Raw genomic sequence first — 24,575 nt, 5'->3', positions numbered from 1 at the left:
TTGACAGATAGTTGATTGTGTGTATAATCATATCAGAAGGGATCAGGGGGGCGGATGTCATGCTTACCTTGGTTGGGGGATTCTCCAGTTGCTGTATTGTTCACATGTTGGAGTGTGTGGGAAGGAACTTTTCTGACTCGACCGCGGCTCTGAGAAGCGGCTCTGCCAAGCCCTAAAAATGCCCGAGCGCTTGAAGATTTCAGTCCTCCGCAGACTTCACCTCTGTCGTTTGCACTCAACCAAGCAGGTCTGCACCACACCTCCGCACACCCTTATCATGGCCATTTTCGAAGATATATGCTCCGACCGTTGTGCCATTGCGCCTCTCCAGCCAGATGATGGCTGATGCGTCGGAAGGCCAGCGGCATCAGAAGCTGCTGCGAAACTACCTGCTACTGAACTTCTCGAAGTAAGTCCATCGCAGTCTCTGCACATCCACCCTCCTTTCCTGATGAAGCCTATCACAATCTGTACCGGAGACACTTCATGATCCATGTACAAACATGCATCACCATCTGATCTTGCTCACTTTGCTCAAATTTAACCTCGGCGACACGCGACTGAGCAACACTGACTTCGCACAGGGCTACAGTCCACGACTTCAGAATGGACTTACGCCTACGAGGCATATCTCTAGGTACGGTGCATTCGTTCTTTCATTTCACTCCCCACCTCCAATGATGATTGTATCAATTCAGTTCTGCTACTGAAGCATAATGTGGAAAATCCATACCAACTTACCAATTTTGTCTGATCTGGACCCATCATCTACTACCGCTCGTTTCTCGCCCAGCAAAGATCATTCGCTGACACGAGTTGAAGCAGGGCCGACTGCGGCCGGGTCGAATCGCCTTTGGGGGTTGGCACATCACAAGGCCTAATATGTCCAAGCCGCGAGACACATGCGAATGCACATGTTCGACTCACCTGTGCTTAACCACCACTGGCACACCACTCGCCAGCCGCCAAAGTCACACCACATGGGTAAGCTGAATCCAACTTCTCCTTCTCCACAATGATGACAAAAGTCAATCCATTCCACGAGCTCTCAAGAGCAGCCTCACCGGCCGAGCCACCCTCCCTTATACCGTACCGCTGCCGCCTCGAGTGAAGGTGGAATGATCGGTTGTGGAGTTGTAGCTTCGGCTGCGTAATGGTGGCTTCAGTGTGCCAGACTGTGCTGCACCGTTTTGTTGTGGTATGGCGAGGCGCCGGCTGGAGGGCCTGAGTAACACGGCTTATCTGAGATGTTACGATTGCACACTATTCTTCATACCTACGAAATTTGCTCTTCGCTGACAAAAAGATTCATCTAGACACCAGCCTTGGGATCCATCCAACTTGCCGGCATATGTACTCCCATGCACCGCGCGGGTGTAATACCTTCTCCAACATTGGAACCACCAATTGCCTCGACCGCTACTACGCCCGCAATGCCCCGCGCCCGTCTGCTCGCGGAGAGACCCCAACGCTAACATGGCGCGATATGCCGTGCAACGTTGCTCCAATGCAAGGAACGGTGCGGACGGGCAGGCTCTTGGGCCTTAACTATGGCAGATGGAAATCAGGAAGGACTATTTCAGATTGCACATCATCCACAGCTACCTATATCAGATCATGACATTTCACAGCTGCGTTCATTGTTTGCACCTTTCACGTGATTGCACTTCGAAGAGTAAGCGCGTTTCAGGTTGACGGAAGAGGCGTTTGGATTAAGATCTTCGTTCGTTCGCGTCTTCATGATCAAGACTCCTATATCAATGCAGATGGCAGTGTTTACTGACAATGGCACTGGATGATGGTCTTCCCTATGTTGCCAAAGCCTCGACATCTCAACTTGCTTGTGATCGCGTTTTAGACATCTTGAGAAAATAAGGTGGGAAGAAAGGGAGCGGAACGTAGGACAAGCTTTTGGCTTCTTGCAGGGCTCGGGCCTCCGCTGTCCGCTGAATCTCGATTCGTGAGGCCACGCAAGTCGAATAACTTTGTCTGTTCGTCTCTGCCATAACCGCCACCCTTCGTACCACTATCGACACCACTACCTATACCTACACAACGCCAAAGACCTTCACGGCACTCACTCGTTTGATCCTCGCCGATTGTACGCCCACAGCCTTCCATCTCCAGCCACGCACCGAGACCGTAATCGCACAAATCCACTGCACACCTCGATCCATTGCCTCGACTACACGCTCGATAACTCACCGCAGCAAGTCTAAAGAGCGACCAGAACACCGCGGACGGCTCAAACCCACCCGGACCGCCCCCAGGGGCTCCCCCGATAGATGCTCCCCCTCTTCCATGCCTCCTCGCAGCAATCCGACTACTCCTCGAAGATGAATCGGCACGCCTACGCAGGGGGCGGCCTGTCGCCCATCGACAGCCCGGGAAGCCCCAAGAACTTCTTTTCCGCTACCGGTGGACGGCGCGTTGCGACCATGGGCGAGAGCGGGAGAGGGTTCCATATTGGCGTGGACAAGTACAGTGATGAGAAGTACCAGCCGAAATCGGCGCGGTCGAGACTGCAACGGAGGAGGAACTCGCTGTTGAGATTGGGAGGGTTGGTGACGGGGGTGTTGTGTGTGCTGATGCTGATCTTTCCTTCGCTGAGGCCTGCGGCTGCGCTTTCGGCGCTTTCGGTTTTTAGTATGGGTGGCGGAGAGGAGTTCAATATCGAGACGGTGCGGTATTACGATCTGGCCAATGTGGGAGGGACGAGCAGGGGTTGGGAAAGAGAGGAGAGGATACTGCTCTGCGCGCCATTACGAGACGCAGCACCGCATCTGCCGATGTTCTTCTCTCATCTGAAGAACCTCACATACCCGCACAACCTCATCGATCTCGCGTTCCTTGTCGGCGACAGCAAAGACGACACTGCGGCATTACTTTCAGACTTGCTCGCGGAACTGCAGGCGGCGGAGAACTTCCGAGACACATTCGGCGAGATCTCAGTGCTGGAGAAAGACTTCGGGCAGGTCGTGAACCAGGATGTGGAGAGCAGACACGGTTTCGCGGCACAAGCAGGTCGCAGGAAGAGCATGGCACAGGCGAGGAATTGGCTGCTAAGCGCAGCGTTACGGCCAACGCATAGCTGGGTGTACTGGAGAGATGTGGATGTGGAGACGGCGCCATTCACGATTTTGGAGGATTTGATGAGGCATAACAAGGATGTCATTGTGCCGAGTATGTATTCCGCCAAGGAGCCTGAGGTTTTGAGGAAGACAGTCTGTGGCCCTGTGCTAACATATTGATTTCACAGACGTCTGGCGGCCACTTCCTGAATGGCTCGGGGGCGAGCAACCCTACGATCTCAACAGCTGGCAGGAATCTGAGACCGCTCTGGCGCTTGCAGATACCCTCGATGAGGATGCAGTGATTGTCGAGGGCTACGCCGAGTACGCGACCTGGCGACCTCATTTGGCCTATCTGCGTGATCCATACGGCGACCCCGACATGGAGATGGAAATCGATGGAGTTGGCGGCGTGAGTATCCTGGCCAAGGCAAAGGTGTTCAGGAGTGGCGTTCACTTCCCAGCATTCAGCTTCGAGAAGCATGCTGAGACGGAAGGCTTCGGCAAGGTGAGTCGCGAAACGATCAGTTTGGGCTCACGAGAAATGCTGACTTTTGACTCCCTCAGATGGCAAAACGCATGTCTTTCTCCGTCGTTGGCCTGCCTCACTACACCATCTGGCATTTGTACGAGCCTTCGTACGAGGATATTCGGCATATGGAGGAGCTCGAGCAAGAGCGCGCAGCTCAAGAAGAAGCGGAACGACAGCGAAGAGAACGCGCCGACCGCATTCAGCAGGACTTCGACACAGGCGCCATGAACCAGTTTGAGAAGGACAAGGCGGCTATGCGCGACGCGGTCAAGAAGATGAAGGAGGTCCGAGGACGAAGTCACCCCGAAGAAGGCTGGGAGAACGACGAGAAGTTCAAGCAGCAGCGGGAGGAGACGAAGCGGAAAGCGGAGGAAGATGAAGCAAAGCAGAAGGCCGCGCAGGAGCAGGAGGCTCAGAAGCAGAAGGTTGCACAAGCGGCGGCGGCGGAAGAGGACGCAAAGCAGCCTGGCGCAGCGCCTAGAGTGAAGGCGGAGAAGGAGGGAGCGCTGGAGCCGCCTGGTCCGCCGGAGAAGGGTAGTGAGATGTAAGCTCTTCAAATACGCTCTCCATTACTTTCGCGATTGCGCAACTAACGCTTTTCGTCGCCTGTAGTAAAATGCAGCGCGAAGCAGACGGCAAAGTCCGCATCGAAGACCCCCTCGGCGAGATCAAACAACTCGGCGGCGACGCCGATGCGGCTGGCGATGTCCGCGCGCAAGAGGCGAAGATGCAGGACGCGGCTAACGATCAGCCGGCGGCGGTGCCGCAGGGCCAGGCTGGAGGTGGCGCTGGGCGGAGCTGAAGACTGGAGCTTTCCGAAAGCCGGGTTGGGTATGATGACATTGTCTGGAAGGACTCCCAAGAGGGGTTCGATACAGGCGCTACAGGGTATGGAAATGGGTGGCTCACATTTGTGCGAACATACGGCGGTGTTTTTGGACGGGTGGGGATGTAAGCATAGCTAGCATAGCGGATGGTGTTTTTGGGCGTTGGAGGCTGCTTTTCTTCGTTGTACGAAAGGAGAAGATAGGTAGGCTGCTTCGCGAAGCGAGCGGTGATGAATAAACATGAGTTGGAAGACGCTCCTCGCTTTAGTCTTTTCAATCTTGATGTCTTGAAGGTTGATACTGATGGTATACAGGCGCCTATGTGAGGCGCACAGCTCACTGGAACACAAACACTTGCCCGCTCCGATCCGCACTAACCACCATTCCAAACGGCCTCTCCACCACCGCCACATCCGTGATAGTATCCAGATGTCCTTCCAGCAGACTCCTCGCCGACAATCGAATGGTCTCGTACTTCGACAACGGCGCCGCAGTGCCCTTCTTCCCAGCCGCTCGCGGCGACTCCACAGCCCCTCCTGCTGCGGAAGCCTCGTCACTTGTCGTCTTCTCGGTGATGACCCGGGCGTCAAGACCGAGGTTGGAGAAGCTGTACGTCGTCTTCTCGTCGGTCACCGCTCCGCTGACGATTCGACAGCCATCGATGCGATCGCAGTCCCAGAAGCGGACTTTTTGGTCTGGACCGCCGGTTATGGCGAAGGCATGTGGGGCTTCTGTGTCTTCCGAGACTGGGTTCAGTCCGAAGAAGGCGGTAGAGGTGAGCGCAGGTGCCGCTGGGTCGTCTTGCCTTGCGCTGGCTACGCGGCTGAGCAGGCCTTCGGCGCGGTCGTCGTCGAGGTTCTTGAGCTCGTAGTCTTTTGGGTTCAGGCGCTCTTTGCTGTGCGGATGCGACGGGCGGAAGACTTCGTGGCAGATCACTTTCTCGATATCCCAGACTGTCACTTCACCTTTTGCTGTTCCGCCTGAGACGCAGACACGGTTTCTGCGCGCAGTCTTTCTGCTTGGATGGAGTTGTAGGCGAGTGATCGGTGCTGCGCTCGGGAATGCCCACGACCGTAGGCGCATGCGGAAGCGCAGGTCCCAGAGGTCGAGGATGCCATGCGAAGTACCTACCAACAACCAGTCGTGCTTGCGGCCGAGACAGAAGCAGGTGGGCGTACCGTGCTGAGCTGGATTACGGAAGTCGAACAGTATCGACATGTATCGCAGATCGATCGCCAAAATGCGGTTCAGGTTTGTCGCCAGCACAAGTGTACTGGCGGTTTCGCCGCGGTAGTGCTCTGACCACACAGCGTACTCAGGCGTAGGGCTGGCCGTAGGGATCTTCCAGGTGCGCAATGCCTGCAACTCGCTGTACCGTGGCCCATGTTCGCCTTCTGTCAGAGGTACCTTGTAGAAGTGCACGCTACCATCTGACCCTGTGCAGACGAACGAATGCGTCGACTCGATAAAGCACACACTCGTGACTCTAACATCAGACCCCAGCGACTGCTTGAACCGAGAGCGATGCGTGACGTTGCGTTCCAGACGGGAAGTGTCCCAAACGCGGAACTCGCTGTCGTCGGACACAGTTATGAAAAAGGCATGATCCGGCGCCACAGCGATCCGATTTACCCGGGCAGAATGCTCCCCAAGCACAGCGACAAGTTGTCCTTGCGGTCTCCAAGGTCCTTTCGTGTTCTGAGTACTGCTGGAAGGTATCGGACCGCGTTTACGCGGCTGGATGATCGGGCCGAACTCCGCCGCGTCCGTGGGAAAGGTATCGACGTATACGGCGTCGAGGAGCCGCAGGACCGTTGGATCGTTGCCGGCGTAATTGTGCGCCACCCGACTGCTGGTTGTGCGGCTGAGTGCTTTTCTGCGTTCCTTCGAGTGTGGCGACGTCATTCGAGATCCTACAGCTGGCGAGTTCAGTCTGCCTGATGCCGTCGCATCGTCTGTCGCGACTTCAGGTAGCGACTTGTTGCGAAGGTCATTTCCACCGAGGTATCGTGCTGCACTGCTTCTTCGCTTCAACAGTCGAGCGCCGTCCTTTCCGAGCAAACCGATGCCTGAGCCTGGCGAGGCGGACAGGCTGTCACCAGATCCAGACGTCTGTCTTCGAAGATCTGGCAGCTTCAGCGGGCCTGGCTTGCCGTTCGCATGTTGCTTGATGTCGATGCCATTTGTGCCGGCTGCTTCTTTGACGCCACTGTGTTCAGAGCGAGTCGGACTCATGGCCTCTTTCATGACGGAAACAATGTCCTGGTTCGAGGAGCCTTGGCCTGCCAAACGTTGCTTGTAGACGTTGACATCGCTGTCGAAGATAACAGTCTGTGGTGTGATTTTGAGGGTGCTAAGCGCTGCCACTTGGTCGAACAGCCCGTGAGAGTCGGTGTCAGAATCCTTCTTCGATCGCTGTGCAGCGCGCCATAGGTACTCTCTGAACGCCATGATTTTGATCTCGTCCTCGCTCCTCATGCCGGCGTTACGCAGGCGCCCGAGCCACTGCTCATCTTCATCAGACCTCGGAGCTTTTGCAAGTGACTTGGGACCGAGATCTGCTACAGACGAGGTCGGCGGCATTTGGGTAGTGGCTCGGTACGAAAGCTGCTTCGAATCTCTTGCCTGCTTCCAGAAGACGCTTTTGTCGACTTTACTTGCCCATTGAAGGGCCAGATCCAACACAGCTCGAGGTAGTGGCTTCTTCAAAGCATCCAGAACCTCTTCTTCTGACAGCTCTCCAACGGGTATTTTGAGATATGGTTTGATCAGTGGTGCTGCAAGGATGCGAACGTCAGCCATCGAAAGGTAAGTCGTCGCAGCGGAGATAAAGTGGCAAGCCGCTTCCTTGATCCACATGTTTGGATGCATCTCGAAGCGCGCAACAGTATCGATGAGCTCCCATGTCTTCGGTCTTTGCAATAGTCCTATCTCAGCCATACTTGCGAGCGATCTGAGAGCTTGCTCAACCACGAATTCTTGAGGATCAGTGAGTGCCTGCAGCATCAGCGGAAGAATGAACTCCTCCAAGCTTGCGCCTCCAATGTATACGGCGACGCCAACGATAGTCCGGAAGAACGCGCACTTCAGCATCCAATCTGGGTCGTTCAGGTATGTGTTGAGATGGCTGAGAATGACATCGCTTGCTCGTGCCTCACCGAAGAACACACACAACGTTGACACGGAACTCAAGAAGGCTCGCTTGACAGCTGTGTCCTTGTCTGTGATGAACACCTTGGTCTGCTCTTCGAAGTTGTGCAGCATTTCTGCCCGCGTAGTATCATAGCCATCGCGAGGAGTCTGGGAATCATCTTCAATCGCCTTTTCTGTTGCCGGTAGTGATCCATCTGCTCTTAGGGCCTGCATCATGTCCAGGAACCGTGAAGCTGTCTCCGCAAGGCTCGCAAGGCAAGCGGCGTACGTAGCTCGGACGATCGGGTTTTTCCTGAAGCCTTGGCTGCGTACAAATACTTGCAGTCGAGGGAAGATGTACTGCGTGAACAGAAAGGAGTTGACGGGGGTGATGACTTGCACCAGCGCCAGGAGTTGTGTCATGGTTCTGAGCGCAGCAACCAATACCATCTCGTTTTGGTCATCTAGTAGCGGCATTACATATGGTAAGATGCGGTCGAGCTTTGCTTCATCCGGCAACCTTTCGGCAAAGGCGAGCAGTAATTCGCATCCTCGAACCTTTGATGATGCTCGCGCTGTGCTTCGCAAAGAAGCAGTGACGACATTTAGCAGGATGAACGTTCCGTTGTCGATGTTGTGGACAAGGCCCGTGGTAGCTGTATGACGATCGTTCGGCAGGTCTATCTGCAGTGGGAACAGTCCTTGTCCTGTGCCTGGCAAATGAGGAGATCTTGAAGGCTGCACGGCCTCGTAGCCTAGTGAGATTGAAAGCATGTCGAAATCGGAGTAGATCCTGTCGATCCGGTCGTCTGATACGCCGTTGTTCGTACCATCAGTCATTACTGGCTTGTAGCCAGGCCCTGGATCGGTGACCTCCTGCATGAGCGTATGCAGATGCTGGTAGAAGTACAGCGGAAAGGCTTTGCCCTTGTACTCGTCTAAGTAGTCCTGAGCATGCCATCTCTCCTGCGGGTCCAACCGGATCATGCTGCTGATAAGTCCTCTGACGTGCTCGCTTTCGACCTTGCCCAGCAGTTGCACTGTAGGGTCGTACTCGCCTTTCCTGTATTTGAACAGCTGGCTGAGAGTGAAGGTTGATGTCTCTGTGAAGAGCTCCGCGATGACGCAGCCTAAGCTGAAGATGTCCATGTTCCACTGGACGTCGTTCTCATCTAATGGCTTCTCACCAGCAGCAAGAAATCGTTCTGGTGCGAGGTAGCATGTCCGTCTGGCGGAAGTGTCGTAATAGAAGGAGAAGTCTGCTGGATTGTCCTCGGGAAGATAGACAGGTTTGAAGGCTGAGGCGAAGTCCGTGAGATACACCCATCCCCAAGACGTGACGAGCACATTCTCCGACTTGATGTCTCCGTGGAAGACGCCGCGAGCGTGGCAGTCTCTCACCGCACATAGCAGCTGGAAGGCAAGCCACTTCTTCTCGATGATCTCCAGAAAGGGTCTTATGCTGACCCGGTCGTAAAGCGAGCTGTGGATGAATTGTCGGACCAGTATCCCGAGCGTTGGCGTCTCCCGGATCCGCTGGTAAGGCAGGACATTCGGAACGTCCCTCAGCCTTGATCGCTCCGCCTTGAGAAGTTTGGCGTATTGCTTGAAGGAGACATTAGGACCGGTCTTCGCGCACACTTTGACAACGACGAGCCCCTGCTGATGCCTGGCTCTGTGTGTTCGGAGGAAGCGAGCACCGCCTAGCGACTTCTCAAAGGTCAAGTCTGCCAGCTCAGTCGTCTCTATCGCATTTGGACCTGCCGCGAGGGCGCTCATGGAGTAAGACTGGCCCATCGCGCCGTTGTCTCATGGTCTGGGTGAACGAGACCTGGATGTGAGTTGGCTCGTCCTTAAAGGTGGGTGCCCTCTAATTCGGGATAGCAACTCGTTTCCATCGTCCGGTACTGAGGTCATCGAGGTACGTGTCGTACTTCTAGCATGATGTGCACAGGTCGAGATATGTTTGTCCACGCGATCAAGAGATGAGGTCCAAAGCACATGCTAAAGCGCCACCCAGCCCAGCCACTGTGGCGCTCATTCACGAGCACGTGGATGCTAATACATGTGATTACCTGTACCTATACATGAACAAGGAAAAGAGTAATGTCAGGATAGGAGACAAAGTCCATGGAGGATGCAAGAGAGATGTATCGGCGAGGTTCTATATGCTCTCCCACAACTCTGCCCTATGCAACCATCTCATATCGTCCGTTCGTGTGCTGTGGCAGAAACTTGCCGGCAGCATAGCCCAGCAGTACTCTCAACACAACCCATCTCTACTGAGGCCCAAACGCCCCCTTCTTCTTCAACATCTCCGCCTCCTCGTCCTCAATCTCCTTGTCCTTCTTCGCGCCGGACGATGGCTCGTTGCCATGCGCCTTGGCCTGTGAACTTGTCAGCCGTCTGCCCAATCCAACCCCTTCTCGCCTCTATGCTTTGTATGAGAACGTACCGGCAGTGTAGGATCAATCTTGCTCTGCTTCGTCTCCATATCCTTCTCCGGCTCAGGCTCGTTCTGACGCTTCTCTTCGCGTCCGAGCTTGTTTGCGATCGATCGCTCGTCCTCTTAACGGGCATTAGTACGAGTCGACGGTGCGGGGAGGGTGGTACGGACTGGAGTCTTGAGCAAGGTGAGAGTGAGGCTGGCCCTCCTTGTAGCGCTCGGCCTCCTGCTTCTCGCCTTTGCTGTAGTTGCGCTGGGGAAAGTCAGCAGCTTCCAACGGTGTGGAAGATGGAGGTGTCTACCTGGTCGCCAGCCTCGTAGGTGCGGTGGTCGCCGACGTTGGAATTGGAGCTCATCTTGACGGTGGTTGTTTGTGTTGTTTCGAGGTAGGGGTTGAATGGTGTGTGATATTGCAGGCTTCAGTCAACATTGAATCGCAAAATTCAAGCCCCGCCATCCCACATCATGACGTTGTTTGCGCACAGACGAAATATGAACAGCACGCGACCTTTAATCCAACTAGACGACGCTGTAGATGCATGTTCAAAAATGACAGAGGCGAATGAGACAAGCCATTTGCTACGGCTCCCAGCTGAACATCTGGCCCTTCTACCTAAATGACTACCCCGACATAGGCAAGCCCCATCATAAGAAGCCAGCACTCACAGCAGTCTCGAAATCCATTAGAGCAGAGACATGGTCGCTACACTAAGCACACTGCACCTTGACCATCCCAGGTAGCATCAACCGTAACTGCGCCGGCACCTCCCTCTCCCGCGTCTTGGGACCGCCAGATCCGCCCGCTCAACCTGGCAAGCAGCACGCTGTTCACTGTGCGCTTCGACCCGGTGCCCAGATTCCTCGAGGAACAGGTTGTGCCCTTGAGGTTCCACATCGAGATGGAGAAACGTAGCGATAGCTTCACTATCAACCACGAGTACGGTCGACGGTGGTTGGAGCGCAAGGACCGAAAGTTTTGTCCAGGAAACTTCGATAACATTGTAGCTGTTCTGGAGCGGGAGCTCTGCGTCGTGCTGAAGTCTCTCGTAAAGTACCCTGGCATCGCAAAATTCATTGCTAGAGATCTAGAGCGGCTGACAGGATTGGACTGGCGCCTCCTGCCGGCACCGAAGTGGTAGGGTCGTTGAGAGGAAGCAGGGGGACGACGTGCCATATCATCAGAGCCTTCTTGCAAGATCGAGACGGTATACGTTTCATGACGGCTGCTCCAGGGTATCACAGTTCCTCAAGAGCGCCACGCATCGCTGCTGTCCTGTCCTGTCGCCAGAGCCTGGCTTCCGAGGCGAACGGACCTCTACTCAAGCTCGATGGTCGCTGGAGGCTTGCTCGAAACTTCCACAGGTTAGCAGGGTCACCAGTGGTACTGAAAACACGAGACTTACTTTCGTAGAACACACGCGCCACACCATCCACCTCGTTACCAATCCGGTTCCGCACCTGCCTGAGCACTTTCCACTCGAACTCGAACGCGTCTGCTGTCATGAAGTCGGTCGTCTGCACAGCGCGTAGCCCGACAACATGGCCATGCAACCGCTGATCGCCCACGACACCCACGGCTTTGCCTTCGAACAGAGCGGCAAACGCTTGGCTGATCTGCTGGTACAGTCCAGCTTTCCGAATTTCCTCGATGAAGATCTGGTCCGCCTCCTGAACGATCCGCACCTTCTCAGGCGTGACTTCGCCAATGATGCGGATAGCAATGCCAGGACCGGGGAAGGGGTGGCGCCAGACGAGGTCTTCAGGAATGCCGAGACTTGTGCCGAGCTCACGCACTTCGTCTTTGAAGAGTTCGCGCAGAGGCTCAATGAGCTTGAGCCGCATCTTCTCTGGGAGACCGCCAACGTTGTGGTGTGTCTTGATGGTGGCACTAGGGCCTTTAAAGGATATCGATTCGATGACGTCCGGGTACAGCGTGCCTTGGAGGAACCATTCTATCTTCCCTGCTCGAGGTGTATTTTCAGCCTCCTTTGCAATCTTCTCTGCCTCTTCTTGGAAGCACTCGATGAAAGTGTTGCCGATGATCTTGCGCTTCTTTTCTGGATCTGTAACATCCTTCAAGAGACCCAGAAAGAGCTGGCTTTTGTCTAGTACCGTCAGGTTGATGCCGAGGCCTGCTGTCAGCGTTTTCTCAACTGTCTTGGCTTCGTCTTTTCTTAGTACGCCATTGTCGACCAGTACAGCGTGGAACCGGTCTCCGATGGCTTCCTGCATCAGCTTGGCAGCGACTGTCGAATCGACGCCTCCGCTCACAGCACCGATGACTTGTCCCTTGTCGCCGACAAGCCCTCGTATCCGTGCAATCTCCTTGTCGACGAATGCCTCCATTGTCCAGTCTTGTCGCGCCTTGCAAATGTTGGCCGCGAAGTTCTTGATCACCTCGACACCTCTAGGGGTATGCGTAACCTCCGGATGGAATTGTACGCCGTAGTACTCCTTGCTCTCGTGCGCGATCCCGGCAAAGGAAGAATTCGCAGATGTTGCAACGGTTACAAAGCCGTCCGGCAACCGACCGAGCTTGTCACCGTGCGACATCCACACGTCCATCTCATCCGGCAGACCCTCGAACAGCTTGCTCACGTGCGCTTCCTTGCCCACATGTTTCTCCAGTTGCAGCGCAGCATGTCCGTACTCCCTCTTCGCTCCTGCGAGCACGTCCTTGCCGTGATGCCAGGCCAGCTCCTGCAGTCCGTAGCAGATGCCCAAGATCGGCACATCGAGAGCGAACACATCTGGATCCACGTGCGGCGCGTCAGGCGCGTAAACGGAGTATGGCCCTCCTGAGAGGATCACGCCTTTTGGCTTGAATGGCAAGTCCTTGACCTTCTGGGTGCATGGGAGCATCTCGGAGTAGACATTGAGTTCGCGAAGTCGGCGGGTGATGAGGTGGGTGTATCTGTGATTGTAGAAAGTGGAGAGTCAGCGTCTCCTGCAGAGTCTACGTTCATGCGAAGAAGACGTACTGCGAGCCGAAATCAAGGACGAGTATGGTGTCGAAGATGGTATGCGGAGGGGGAGGCAGATCGCCGTTGATGTTCGTTTTCTCTTGCATTTCTGTAGTACGTTGTAGAGACGGGTCAGTCTTCGAGCCAGCCTCTCCGTTGTTTTGCGCCATCTTGTCTGCTTGTGAGAAGGTGTACTTCGAATGCGACAGACTCATGTCCAGAAAAGTTCGAGGGAAATCGCGTTCTGTTATCGATAAGACATTCGCGCTAAGGAAAGTTTAAATCTTTGGTGGATCTAGACGAAGATTTGTTCGAGTTCAGCTTGGACTGGGTCTGAGAAGAACGAGAACATCAGGTTGACAACCAATAGATCAGGCCAAAACGAGTTCAAAGTTGTTTAATAACTCGAGGCCTGCACTTCAAATCCACAAGACACGATGGTGAAGCGAAAATCCGGCGTCGACGACAAAGCGCCATCGAAGGACAAGATGGATGTCGATGGCGAAGACAGCGGCAGCGATGATGTATGTCTGAATCAAAACCAAAGAATACGGCATCAAGTCGACTAACACAACACGGCAGGACGAACTCCTCAACGTGGACTTCGAATACTTCGACCCCTCCCCCGCCGTCGACTTCCACGGCCTCAAAACGCTCCTCCGCCAACTCTTCGACGTTGACAACCAGCTCTTCGACCTCTCCGCCCTCACCGACATGATCCTGGCCCAACCCCTGCTCGGCTCAACAGTGAAATGTGAAGGGACCGAAAGCGACCCTTACGCCTTCCTCACGGTCCTCAACCTCCACGAACACCGAGATAAACCAGTCATCCAGCAACTAACCAACTACCTCATTGAGAAGACGCGGAGCTCTTCCTTGCGCCTGGAGTCATTATTGGGATCGAGCAGTAAATCCCAAATCGGCCTCATCCTCACCGAACGCTTCATCAACATGCCCTCCCAAGTCATCCCACCCATGTACAACATGCTCCTCGAAGAAATCCAATGGGCCAACGACGAAAAGGAACCCTACCAATTCACGCACTACCTCATCATCTCCAAGACCTTCACCGAAGTCGCTTCCAAGCTCGACGTCGAGGACGACCGGCCAGCGAAGAAGTCGAAGAAAGTAGCGAATGCGGTGGGAGAGACTTTTTACTTTCACCCCGAGGACGAGGTGTTGGAGAAGCATGCGCTGGCGACACTGAGGTTTGAGTATGAGAAGCAGGGGGAGGAGGGAGCGAGTGATGCAAAGAGGGCGTTTCAGGAGATGGGGGTTCGGCCGGTGGGGAGGTTGACGTTGATCGAGAGGGAGAAGTTTGAGGGGGCCGTGAAGGCTGTGGGGGAGTATCTGGGGTCGGAGGCGTGATCTGACTCGAAGTGCTGGCTTGTAATGCATGAACGAAGACTATGTTGGTATCAGCTGAGAGGCCTTGAGCTGGCCAAAAGGCATTGAGTGAGCTACCAAGACTTTTTCAAACTGTACAACCCTAGCGAACGCTCAATCTCATATCCCAAGAATCAAATCCGCCAGCACCGCGCTAAACCCAGCAAAAGACCGCTTGGCAGGTCAACCGCATCAATAATACCCCTGCTGCGTATTCTCCTGAGTGTAATGCTGTCCGAACCCCGGCAAATCGCTCCCACCCTGCTCGTCCATCCCCTCGAGATTCATAAACTCGTCCAACCCCGCCGTGTCCGGAACCTGATCCTGCATCTCCCCCGGCCTTGACACGCGAATCTCATCACTGCTCATGTTCTGCGCATCCGCTGTGTCGAAGCGGGGATCAATGTCCATCGAATCCTGCGTCCCGCCCAACCCTTCCAGCGCTGGGTCCACGTTGTCCGGTAAAGGTGGGTCGACACCATCTCTGATCTCCGCATTCGGCGGTATGGACTGCATGAAAGCCTCTCTTCGCGTAGGTCTATAGACATTTTGTCGTGGAAGGCGAGGCAAATGCGCAGCACGGTTAGCGCCGATGCAGTCACCCCGCGAATTCATCCAGAGCGTGGCCTCGGAAATCTCGCCTTTGCGCGCGGCATCTTCGAACTGAGGCTGTGCGACGATGGGCAGGGCGAGGCTGGCTTCGTACCAGCGGCCCTTGATGTCGTTGAGTTCGTGCCGGCTGTTGATTGCGGTGAGTTTCCAGTAGTGCGCGGTGCCTTTGGCGCGGATGGAGAGGTTGTTGCGGAAGGCGAGGTCTTCGGTGAGGCGGGGTGGCAGTTGGGGGTTGTTCTGAGCGGAGGCGAAGGTGGGGGTTGAGGGGTTGGTGTGTTGGACGCGTTGGATGGTGTAGACGTCGCCGATTAGGTGCACGGTTTGCTGTTGGAGTTCTTGGCTTGTAGTCGTTCTGCGAACCATGATGTTGTGGAGGACGAGTATGTCGGTGCCCGGTTGCAGGCGCAGCGCGTCGCCTACCCATAGCTTCTCCGCGCCGAGATACATGCCAGCGTAATTCTCCACCGTCACGCCAGACTCTAGCTCAGCAGTTCTAACGCTGGCGAAAGGAGTGTATGAAGCATCCACACTCTTAGCGGCCAGGATACTAGCATCGACTTCTGCGTCGCCGGTGCCGTACTTCTTATGCATCATTAAACCGGCCCAGTCGACGTTATCGTATCGCGCAGGCTCTACCAACTGGTTCAGACCATCATTGGTGTATTTCGGGACACTCCAGGCAAGCCAGGGACGCAGCTCGGAGTCGGAAGTCTTTGTCATGGCAGACGGGTGGCCGAAAGGATGCGAGAGCGGTTGGACGGAGTAGTGGTTCTGACCATCCTTATTCTTCCATCGCCGTAGAACTACACCAATCCCCCAGGCCGCACCACGACTGAACCACACGACCTCGCCCGGCCGATAGAAGAAGCTGTTGTATTGGCGATCAATGGTCTGGTCTGTGGACTTCGCTGGCTCGAGTCTAGTGGGAGTGAGTGTTCGCTGCTGAACTGGTACGGGACCACCGGCCTCCTGCTTAAGCTTGGTCGTGCCCTGCGCGCTCCCTAGCCTCATCATACCAGTCCCGCTCGCTCCTGCCTCCACCTTAAATGTAGGCGTTGTTGCTTTTGGCTTTGTGTTCGGTACAACATCATCCAAGTCCTCTGGCGAGCAGATCTTGCAGCCACAATTGTCAGGATCACCGCCCTCGTCGGTGCAGAGCCATAGCAGATGTGGGAAGAAGTCGCCAGGGCTTCGATATCTCTTCTTGCGACCTGCTGGGTGTCCATACAGGTAGGCGTCTTGTCGGTCATTGCCACCTCCTGCATGAGTCTTGCTCTTGATCTCCGTCTTGCCATCTTTCACCGTCTTCTTCACGTGCTCATACAGGCGATAGTTCTCTGGGAGTGCTACCAGCATATATCCTGCGTCTGTGCAAATGTCAGTACGCTTTTCGAGGATGTGTTAAGTTCAACTGGAGCCAAAAAGCAGAACCATGCCCCATGGGCCTGAAAGAGGATTCCATAGCCCCAAGATTAAAATGTACAAAGGAGGACTTGTATACTGCCCCGAAAGACTTACATACCACTGTCTTGCTGCGCTTCCTTGTCCTTCCACACTAACTCTCGAGCCAGCATACCGCCCAACTTCCTGCGCCAATCCAGATGCTTAGATTCGTCAATTCCCACCTCGCGGTAGTAGTCGCTAATGCCATTGCGATCTGGTTTCTGGTCGAGCTGCTCGTCGGTGGGCTGGTTGGTCTCGCTGCGCTTGCCTTTCGCCAACACCTCACGCTTCCCGTCGCTGCGCCGGACATAGAGGGGGTAGAATCGGGCCATGGCGGTGACGGATTACTGCTACATTCGTAAGATGGATATGGGTCAAGGTAGGGCGCATGCCATCGCACTCGAGAGTCTGAGGTCGAAGGGTGACTAAGCAAGATTTTCTCGACCTCACGGTAAGACGCGCCTGAGTCAACGCGTTAAGTGAGTCTCCTCTCCCTTTGCATACTGCATGCATCACGTTTGGGAGGCCATTGCGAGTGCCTTTTCTAGCAAACATAGATTGCGGGCTGTCGAGAGTGTTTTGATAGAGCAATTCTCGAGCTATTGACACATTTGGAGGCATTTTAGAGGAACATCGGTATTGAAGGCATAGAGTCGCATTGGAGAACTTGGATCACTTCGACGAGAGGTGCATTGGATCACACGGCCAATCAGGAGGCTCGACCAACCTCACCACGTGCGTATCAGCAGCAAGCAGTCTCAGTTGACGTGACCTCACTTGGCCACCCATGGACGTCGACCCGCTGTCGACTCACCAAACACCCCCTTCCAAGCGGCGGAAGTTGCTGGCTGTCATGCCCCCTGCCCCCAAACTGTCCGATCTCTTGTCAGCATTTGGTGCCAGAAGCATCCCAGCCAGTGTCAGCAAGATGGCCAATGTGGCGGATGTGAAGAATCTGAGGCAGCAGAGACCCGTGTTCAGCTACGCCGAGTCGGAGGCCACCGCCTCGCCAACCAAGACGGACAGTAGCAGCTTCGACGACACACCACCAAAGTCCTCGAAGACGTCTATCGAGAAGGATGAGAGCAGCGAAGAGAGCGAGGACGAATTGATCTCAGAAGATGTGATCCAAGGTACGTCTCCGGCACCAGCAAATGTGGTTCAGGGCTAAGCATTACTCCAGTTGTTCCGCGCCGTTCGACTGGCACCCGCGAGCTGCCTAACAGATCGACCAGGAGCTGTGTCAGCTATGCATCTCCCAAGAAAAAGTACAAGAAAAGTGCAAAGGCACGCAAAGCAGCGAAGGCGACCAAGCTCACTTCCAACCTGAACGGTAACGTGACTTCAAAGACGTCCAAACCCACAATCAGCACCGAGCGAGACAAGGTCCACGCGAACATTGCCGCCTTCACCAAGCCAAGACGTGATGCCTTCCTTCTCGCCAACAAGGAGTACTTCCAGCCTCTTCTGCCAGAGACCAGCTACATCGACAAGCTGCAACGTCTTCAAGACATGAAAGGAGATGAGGATGTGGAGACTGTCCCTCATGTCGCTCTCACGCAGCAGCCGAAAGGCATCATGGCAACAATGAAGCCATACCAACTCGAAGGTCTGTCTTTTTTGGTGTACATGCACAAGAACGGCATGCCAAGCATTCTCGGTGATGAAATGGGTCTCGGAAAGACGTTGCAGACCCTCGCGCTGTTCCAGTGGCTGCGCGAGAGCGAGCCAAAGACTGGCGAGCCTCGACCATTCCTCGTCATCTGTCCGCTCAGCGTGCTGTCGTCCTGGATGAACGAAGCGAAGAAATGGGCACCTGCGTTTAGAACTGTACGCTTCCATGGGCCAGTCAAAGAGCGTGATAGGCTGAAGGACGAGTGCCGGGTCGCTGGCCAGGCTGCGAAGATTGACATCATCGTCACCACCTACGAAACGTTCACCTCCGAGCAGAACTGGTTCAAGCGAGCCTTTGTTTGGCGCTACTGCGTTCTCGACGAAGGCCACAAGATCAAAAACGAGAAGTCTGAGGTTGCCCACTCGTTGCAGAGTTTGAAAGCAGAGTACCGCCTGCTACTGACCGGCACACCTCTTCAGAACAATCTGCAGGAGATGTGGGCATTGCTGCATTGGCTGTACCCAGACGTATTCGACGCCAGGACTTCAGAGGAGTTCAAGCAAGCTTTCGATCTCACCAGGGGCAAAGTATCGAGAGATTTCATGGATCATGCTCGTGGCCTTCTTGAGCTGGTTATGCTCAGGCGCATGAAGTCCAGTCCTGGCGTCAACCTTGGTCTGCCACCGAAGGAAGAGGTCCTGTTGTACGTGCCGCTGACGCCGATGCAACGCTTCTGGTACACAAGACTCCTCACCAAGATGGACATTTCAACACTCGACCAGCTGTTCAAAGGGTCGAAGAGCAAGGAGATCGTATCAAGGCAGCACGAAGCTGCGGTTGATCAAGCACAGCTCAGCCTTCTCAAGAAAGCAGAGGAGGAGCTGTCTACTGGTGCTGGCGTCTCTGACGATGTCTGGGCCGAGAGCAGGGAGATCCTAGAGAACGGCATCCAGAATGAGGTTGCGGACGTCGAGAAAGGCGAATACAAGAAGCTGATGAACCTGATCATGCAGCTTCGCAAGGTGTGCAGCCACCCATATCTGCTCCCACACGCCGAGCCAAACCCCTATTACTGGGGTGAGCACGTCAAGACTGCTTCTGGCAAATTCATGATCCTGGACAAGCTGGTCAACGAGCTGGTTGTGAAGCAAAAGAAACGAATCCTCATTTTCGCGGGGTTCACGAAGACTCTGAGCTTGTGTGAGGAGCTCCTGGCCCTGCACGCAACCACCGACAACTCCTTCCGGTACCTCAGACTGGATGGCTCGACATCGCGCGCTCGTCGCAACCTGGGCATCCGCATGTTCAACGACATCAGGAGTGACTTTAGGGTCATGCTCATCTCGACGAGAGCAGGTGGGCTGGGTGTCAACCTTGCTTCCGCTTCAGATGTGGTGTTTATGGATGAGGATTGGAACCCACAGATCACTCTCCAAGCGGAGGCTCGCGCTCATCGCATTGGTCAGATGCAGAAGGTGACGGTATACAAGCTGTGCTCTCAGGGTACGGTCGAGGAGCAGATGCTCGGGCGAATCAGGAAGAAGCTGTACTTGTCTGTCAAGGTCACGGAGAGCATGCGCAACATCCATTCAGGCGCCGCCCAGGGCAGCAAGAAGCGCAAGCGCGGCCCTTCCACCAGCGCCTTGGAGGATGATACACCGCAGCTCGACACCGGGACTTTGAAGTCACTCATCCGCCGCGGTGCCCAGACGCTCTCAAGGCCGGACGTTGATGTTAAGGAGATGCTCAACTGGGACTGGCAGACCACGCTCGAGAAGTGCAAGGATCAGCCGATGGATACGCATGACGATGCCGACGTCTCCGCAGACGAGACAGTGGAGGAGAGCTGGTTGAACACTATGGAAAAGGTTGAGACTGCTGTCTTCGAGGGCAAGAGGCATCAGAAGGCGATCGAGCAGGCTGCGAAGGAGGATGCTAAGCTTGACCGCGCCGATCGCAGGGTCGGCAAGAACACCACTGTCATGGTCGACGGCTTCGCGATCAACAAGGAATCCATGGGCTGCGGTGACTGGGAAGCCGTACCCACGTTCGCAGGCAAGGACCCACGTCTTGCCGAACCGCCGAAGCGCAAGATGGTGCAGGTGCCGAACCAGGACTTCTGCCAGCATTGTTGGGATGGAGGCGACCTCGTCTGCTGCTGCGGCTGCCCCCGGAGCTACCACACCAAATGTCTGGAGAAGTCTTTTCAGCTGAAGGCCAAGTCTACGTTCGCTTTGTTCTACTGCCCGCAGCATGAGTGTCTGGACTGCCAGTCCAAGACGCAAGACGCTGGAGGTATGATCTACCGCTGTCGCTGGTGCGAGAATGGATTCTGTGAGGATTGTCTGGACTGGGATAACACGAAGCTGATTGGTGAGACGTTGCCGGAGTATGAGATCTTGGGTCATCCGGCCAAGGACAATGCTTGGTACGTTCCTTCCTCCGCACATCGTCTGAGATATCTGCTGACCACCTCTATCCAGGTACATCGAATGCCCAGCCTGCGTCAAGCACTACGCCGACAGCGACGAGGATCGCGAGGCGATGCTGCACGAGCAATCCAGGATCGACAAGGAGTACGCGAAGTTCGTCGCCTCGCAATCCGCTTTCCACACCAACGGCACTACGCCTGCGACGGTTTCTGAGGCGGGGACGCCGATGGGTGGAGACTTTGAGATGATACCGCCACCGGCGAAGAAGCTCAAGGTCGCGGACAATGGTGTAGGGAAAGGCATCAAGGTGGAAGCGGAGAGGGTTGTGATTGAGCTGTTCGATTGAGCTGTGAGGAGAATGTCCGGCGACGTTGTTAAGGTCTGATGGAGGATTGTACGAGGCCGTTGGAGGCTGTTCGAGGTTTGTGGATGTCTCACTCCCGCCACTGGGTCTGATGTGCGTCGCATTGGCGGCTTGAGACATTGTCAGGGGCTTATTCTGTCGAGCTTGGAGCCACTGCGCTTCGTGTACCATAAGTAGGTCTCAACCTCACCAAGGAATTTCTCATGCATCCCTTCCCTTTTCCTCTATATGTATGTGCAGTTCCTCAATGTACTCTGCCGGGTAAACGGATGGGTGCTGATTGGTTCTCCAGATGAAACAAGATTTTCCTGTATACACGGGCCGATCACATGTCAGAGCTGCACCTCCGTCAGGTTCTTCGAGCGGCACAGCAGCGCCGTACCAGCTCGCCAAAGTGCCCTGCATGGCGCTGTGGTTGTCTACTCTACCATCGACTGGCTCCTCTCCTCAACGCATCCCGGTGGTCCTTCGGCGTGGTATGGAGTCCTTCCGCTCTCGCAAGCCATTCTGGCATTCACTCGTTATGGAGTCCTTCGACTGGGTCCGGGCCGCTGCCTAGATAGACGGTAATCCACGCTCATTTTGTGGGTACAAAGACCACTTAATTCCGCTTCGACGTTTCTTTGTTCAAAGTGAATGTGCATGGACGCCTGGCCTTCGGTCTTATATCTCCCCTTTCTGGCTGCCTCGATCATTCGACATACACGCAGACGACAGCACCGCACGCTTGCGCAACAGAATAACCTCCCCTGGACGACGAAGCCGGGTACTGTAAACGCTTGCGAATTACACCCCCTGCGTCAACCAAGATGAAGATCATCACATCCAGAGTCGAGACGTTGCAACGAATGAACGAGGATCTGCGCATTGCCCTGGCAGTCGCCCGAGCCAACATGTCGCAGCTGGAAATGGAGAATCAGTCGCTCAGTGGAAAAGTGGCTTGTGCGGTAAGGGACGCTCAAAATGAAGTCGAATGGCGAGACTTCATGATCGCTCAGATGAAGAAACGCTACCTCAAGCTGAAGAGTCAGAGGCGTGGCGAAGACGGCACAGACTCGTTCGGCGTACAGGACGACAAGTTGTTTTGCAAGGATGAGAACGTGAGCTATGAGAACGATGAGCGGGAGGACGTGAACCGGGAGGACGTGAACCGAGAGAACGCAGACCAGGAGAACGCAGACCAGGAGAACGAAAACCAGGAGAACGAAAACCACGACGAGGACCATGGAGGCCATGCGCAAAACGAAGACAACGCTCAGGAGCTTGTAGCTCCGGTCATCAACTGCGACACCGCGCAACTCTGTGATAAAGCCGCAGACTCATCACTTGGGGTCGCAAATCAAGTTTGCAATCAGCCACTGTCATCGACAATCAGCACTGCTTCACTGCCTATTGAGATGCCAGAGCCGATCTGCACTCGTTGTCTATGGCACCGCGCCTGCCGAAGTCACAACGGGCCTGGCTCCCTCGAAAGTACGACTCGTCTCAACGACCAGGAGTACTACGGAACGAGGTCGCAGGTGTGCGCTGTGCCCGTTGACGTACAACTTGGGCTCATGAGGGCTGCGCTCGAGCTGGCACAGGAAGCACTCTGGTATTACCTTCGCAAGCACTGGCCCCATATACAGCGCCGTCTCTACCCTGAAAGCCCCAAAGAGGTCAAATTCGGCCGCGACGAGCTTGCAGACTCTCTTGGTCAATACTACACCAAGAAGAGCACCCTGGCGTTCTGCAATACACTCTGTATCTGCTCTTCGGTGACAAATTCAATGGCTGATCTTCGCAACGCAACCTACCACTTTCGGAGTATCCCTACCAGCTGGGTTGACTCTCATATGCAGAGCGCTCAGGCCATGGCGATCGAGGTCCTTGACGAGGCGAGAGCTACCAAAGTAAGGCAGCTGCGAGATGACCTTCAGGCAGAATCCACCAAGGCATTCGAGCTGATGCGCGGCCTCGTGTTTACAGCGGAGCTCAACGAAGCATCCTGGGAGATTCCGTGGCCATTGCACATTGAAAGTGACCTGAGATACCCTCGAGGCTATCCGGGTCCGCGGGACCAGAATGACGCTGTGAGAGAGTGTGCGGCAAGGCTCTGGAAAGAGAGACAGGGCGGTGTGTACGATCGAGACTATCCAGAGAGAAAGGCAGAGGCGGCCAAATTCATGAAAGCGCCAACCTTTCATCATGACGACAGCGAGAGGCTCGACGTAGCGACTTCGAGCGGCTTCGATGCCTCGTATCACGCCATCCGCCCCCTTCGCGTGAGCCTCTGCTTCGCTCGGTCTCTTCCGCCATCAAAGTTGGAGCGGAGGCCAAGTTTCTGGGCCCTTCCTCATAGCATTCGCGAGCAAGGTGAAGACCGGCCATGGGTGTGCGACTTCACAAAGCCTGAACCTGAGGCGGAGCTGGGACCAGAGGAGGTGCTAGAGGCAGAGCTCAAGGAAGAGTGGTCGGAAGAATGGGACAGGAGATGCTTTGAGGAGGCGGAGGGCCTCGACGAGAGTGCAGATCTGGAGGCAGAGTTTCACGAGAAGCAAGAGGAGAGCGCCTTAGAGGAGGCCGTCAAGCTCGATGAGGACGGCGGAATGGTCGGCTGGTAGGAAGTTCTGCAGCGCTACATCAATGCCTCGCCTAAGCAGCCATGGAAGATATAGATTGCTGAACAGGGACAGGGAGTTGTTAGCAAGCACGTGTTCCGAAATTACATAGTTGCGTCTCTACGTGTCTCTTTTCCGAGCCATCAGTGGTGTGCAGCCGTCCGTGCAATGCCTTGCCGTGTTCAAGATCGCCTCCAAAATCGTCCCTTGCGTAGACGGAGGCAGGGTTTCAGTTTCGAGCTCGTGGCTCAAGGGGTAGATTGGTCGTCGTTCGACTCCGGACAGTGTTACATGTTCGCACCCGTCATTCTGTGTTCCTAAAGCGTTATCATCACCAATATGCGGTGCCGGAAGCTCCCTGTAGATTAGTTGCATTTGGTCCCATTCGACCGACTTCTCCGCAGGTGCATATCGATGTGAGCTCACTCTACCCAAGTTAGCGTCATACTGGGCTGCGAACGAATCTCTGTCCGTATGCGCCTTGCCGAGAGATGAATTGTGTGCATTTGAAATGAAAAAGAAGTGTTTCATCGAATCGGACTCCGTAAGCAGCCAGCCGTAGCAGCCAGCCGTTCACATTGGTTTTGACTCAACAAGTTCTTGCACCTTTGTTCGTACTGCAAACTGGCAAACTCTGCAAGCTGCAAATCCACAATGTGCCTGTAGCGCAGGAAACACATTTCGAAGAGGAAACCAAAACAAACTTGCTGCCTACCTACCTATAGCGCAACGCTGCCGGCTCTGGCACAGTCACCTGTCCGACCTTCGGCCTTACCCTCCTTGACCTCCCACACCTTCTCACACCGACCTACCACTCCCGCAACCATCAATCAAGATGGACGCATGGACGAAGCACGCTGCTGCTGCGCAGCGAGGTGATCAACCACCAGCACAGGTGAGCGCGCGCCGCCCTGCTAGACAGGCTTAAGCTCGACCTTACTGACCTTCATACAGAAAGCCCTCACGGCCTCAGGGAGCAGTCAGGGAGGTTCCAAAAGCACTGCTTAGCTCTTCGACGTCAAGCGAAAGAAGGCGCATCAGTGGAAGGAGATAGCCTGCCAACAAGCTCAGGCGATTCGAAGTCTGCGGCAGTGGCTTGACGTGAGAGAGGAAGATAACGCGGGATTGACGCAGACTTGGGTAGACGATGAG

At 55.1% G+C, this 24,575-nt stretch overlaps 8 protein-coding genes across 8 annotated transcripts; 4 read left to right on the top strand and 4 right to left on the bottom strand.

Moving 5' to 3' along the window:
* Positions 1-2,336: 2,336 nt before the first annotated feature.
* Positions 2,337-4,405, top strand: ANP1 (Mannan polymerase II complex anp1 subunit; the record flags this gene model as incomplete). Its single annotated transcript, XM_064806340.1, has 4 exons — positions 2,337-3,183; positions 3,260-3,579; positions 3,639-4,147; positions 4,216-4,405. 4 exons carry the CDS (start codon positions 2,337-2,339, stop codon positions 4,403-4,405), a joined length of 1,866 nt encoding a protein of 621 aa, XP_064655666.1.
* A 361-nt stretch (positions 4,406-4,766) lies between these two features.
* VPS15 (Serine/threonine-protein kinase) lies at positions 4,767-9,359 on the bottom strand (the record flags this gene model as incomplete). The annotated part of the gene is made up of 2 exons (XM_064806339.1): positions 4,767-5,557; positions 5,609-9,359. 2 exons carry the CDS (start codon positions 9,357-9,359, stop codon positions 4,767-4,769), a joined length of 4,542 nt encoding a protein of 1,513 aa, XP_064655665.1.
* A 482-nt stretch (positions 9,360-9,841) lies between these two features.
* Positions 9,842-10,364, bottom strand: LTR77_009109 (uncharacterized protein; the record flags this gene model as incomplete). Its single annotated transcript, XM_064806338.1, has 4 exons — positions 9,842-9,949; positions 10,018-10,130; positions 10,180-10,261; positions 10,311-10,364. 4 exons carry the CDS (start codon positions 10,362-10,364, stop codon positions 9,842-9,844), a joined length of 357 nt encoding a protein of 118 aa, XP_064655664.1.
* A 959-nt stretch (positions 10,365-11,323) lies between these two features.
* On the bottom strand, positions 11,324-13,141 carry GUA1 (GMP synthase (glutamine-hydrolyzing); the record flags this gene model as incomplete). The annotated part of the gene is made up of 3 exons (XM_064806337.1): positions 11,324-11,361; positions 11,412-12,922; positions 12,990-13,141. 3 exons carry the CDS (start codon positions 13,139-13,141, stop codon positions 11,324-11,326), a joined length of 1,701 nt encoding a protein of 566 aa, XP_064655663.1.
* A 267-nt stretch (positions 13,142-13,408) lies between these two features.
* On the top strand, positions 13,409-14,339 carry BCP1 (Mss4p nuclear export; the record flags this gene model as incomplete). Its single annotated transcript, XM_064806336.1, has 2 exons — positions 13,409-13,495; positions 13,554-14,339. 2 exons carry the CDS (start codon positions 13,409-13,411, stop codon positions 14,337-14,339), a joined length of 873 nt encoding a protein of 290 aa, XP_064655662.1.
* A 210-nt stretch (positions 14,340-14,549) lies between these two features.
* LTR77_009106 (uncharacterized protein) lies at positions 14,550-16,744 on the bottom strand (the record flags this gene model as incomplete). Its single annotated transcript, XM_064806335.1, has 2 exons — positions 14,550-16,336; positions 16,492-16,744. 2 exons carry the CDS (start codon positions 16,742-16,744, stop codon positions 14,550-14,552), a joined length of 2,040 nt encoding a protein of 679 aa, XP_064655661.1.
* Positions 16,745-17,199: 455 nt separating this feature from the next.
* On the top strand, positions 17,200-20,805 carry LTR77_009105 (uncharacterized protein; the record flags this gene model as incomplete). Its single annotated transcript, XM_064806334.1, has 3 exons — positions 17,200-17,545; positions 17,596-20,455; positions 20,511-20,805. The coding sequence occupies 3 exons, from the start codon at positions 17,200-17,202 to the stop codon at positions 20,803-20,805; spliced, it is 3,501 nt and encodes a 1,166-aa protein (XP_064655660.1).
* An 827-nt stretch (positions 20,806-21,632) lies between these two features.
* On the top strand, positions 21,633-23,426 carry LTR77_009104 (uncharacterized protein; the record flags this gene model as incomplete). The annotated part of the gene is made up of 1 exon (XM_064806333.1): positions 21,633-23,426. One exon carries the CDS (start codon positions 21,633-21,635, stop codon positions 23,424-23,426), a length of 1,794 nt encoding a protein of 597 aa, XP_064655659.1.
* Between the last annotated feature and the right edge of the window lie 1,149 nt (positions 23,427-24,575).

Source organism: Saxophila tyrrhenica, assembly GCF_035928015.1.
Source record: "Saxophila tyrrhenica strain CCFEE 5935 chromosome Unknown scaffold_16, whole genome shotgun sequence".
NCBI lineage: Eukaryota > Fungi > Ascomycota > Dothideomycetes > Mycosphaerellales > Extremaceae > Saxophila > Saxophila tyrrhenica.
The sequence above is the reverse complement of the archived record's forward strand: the minus strand, read 5'-3'. Positions and strand labels throughout refer to the sequence as shown.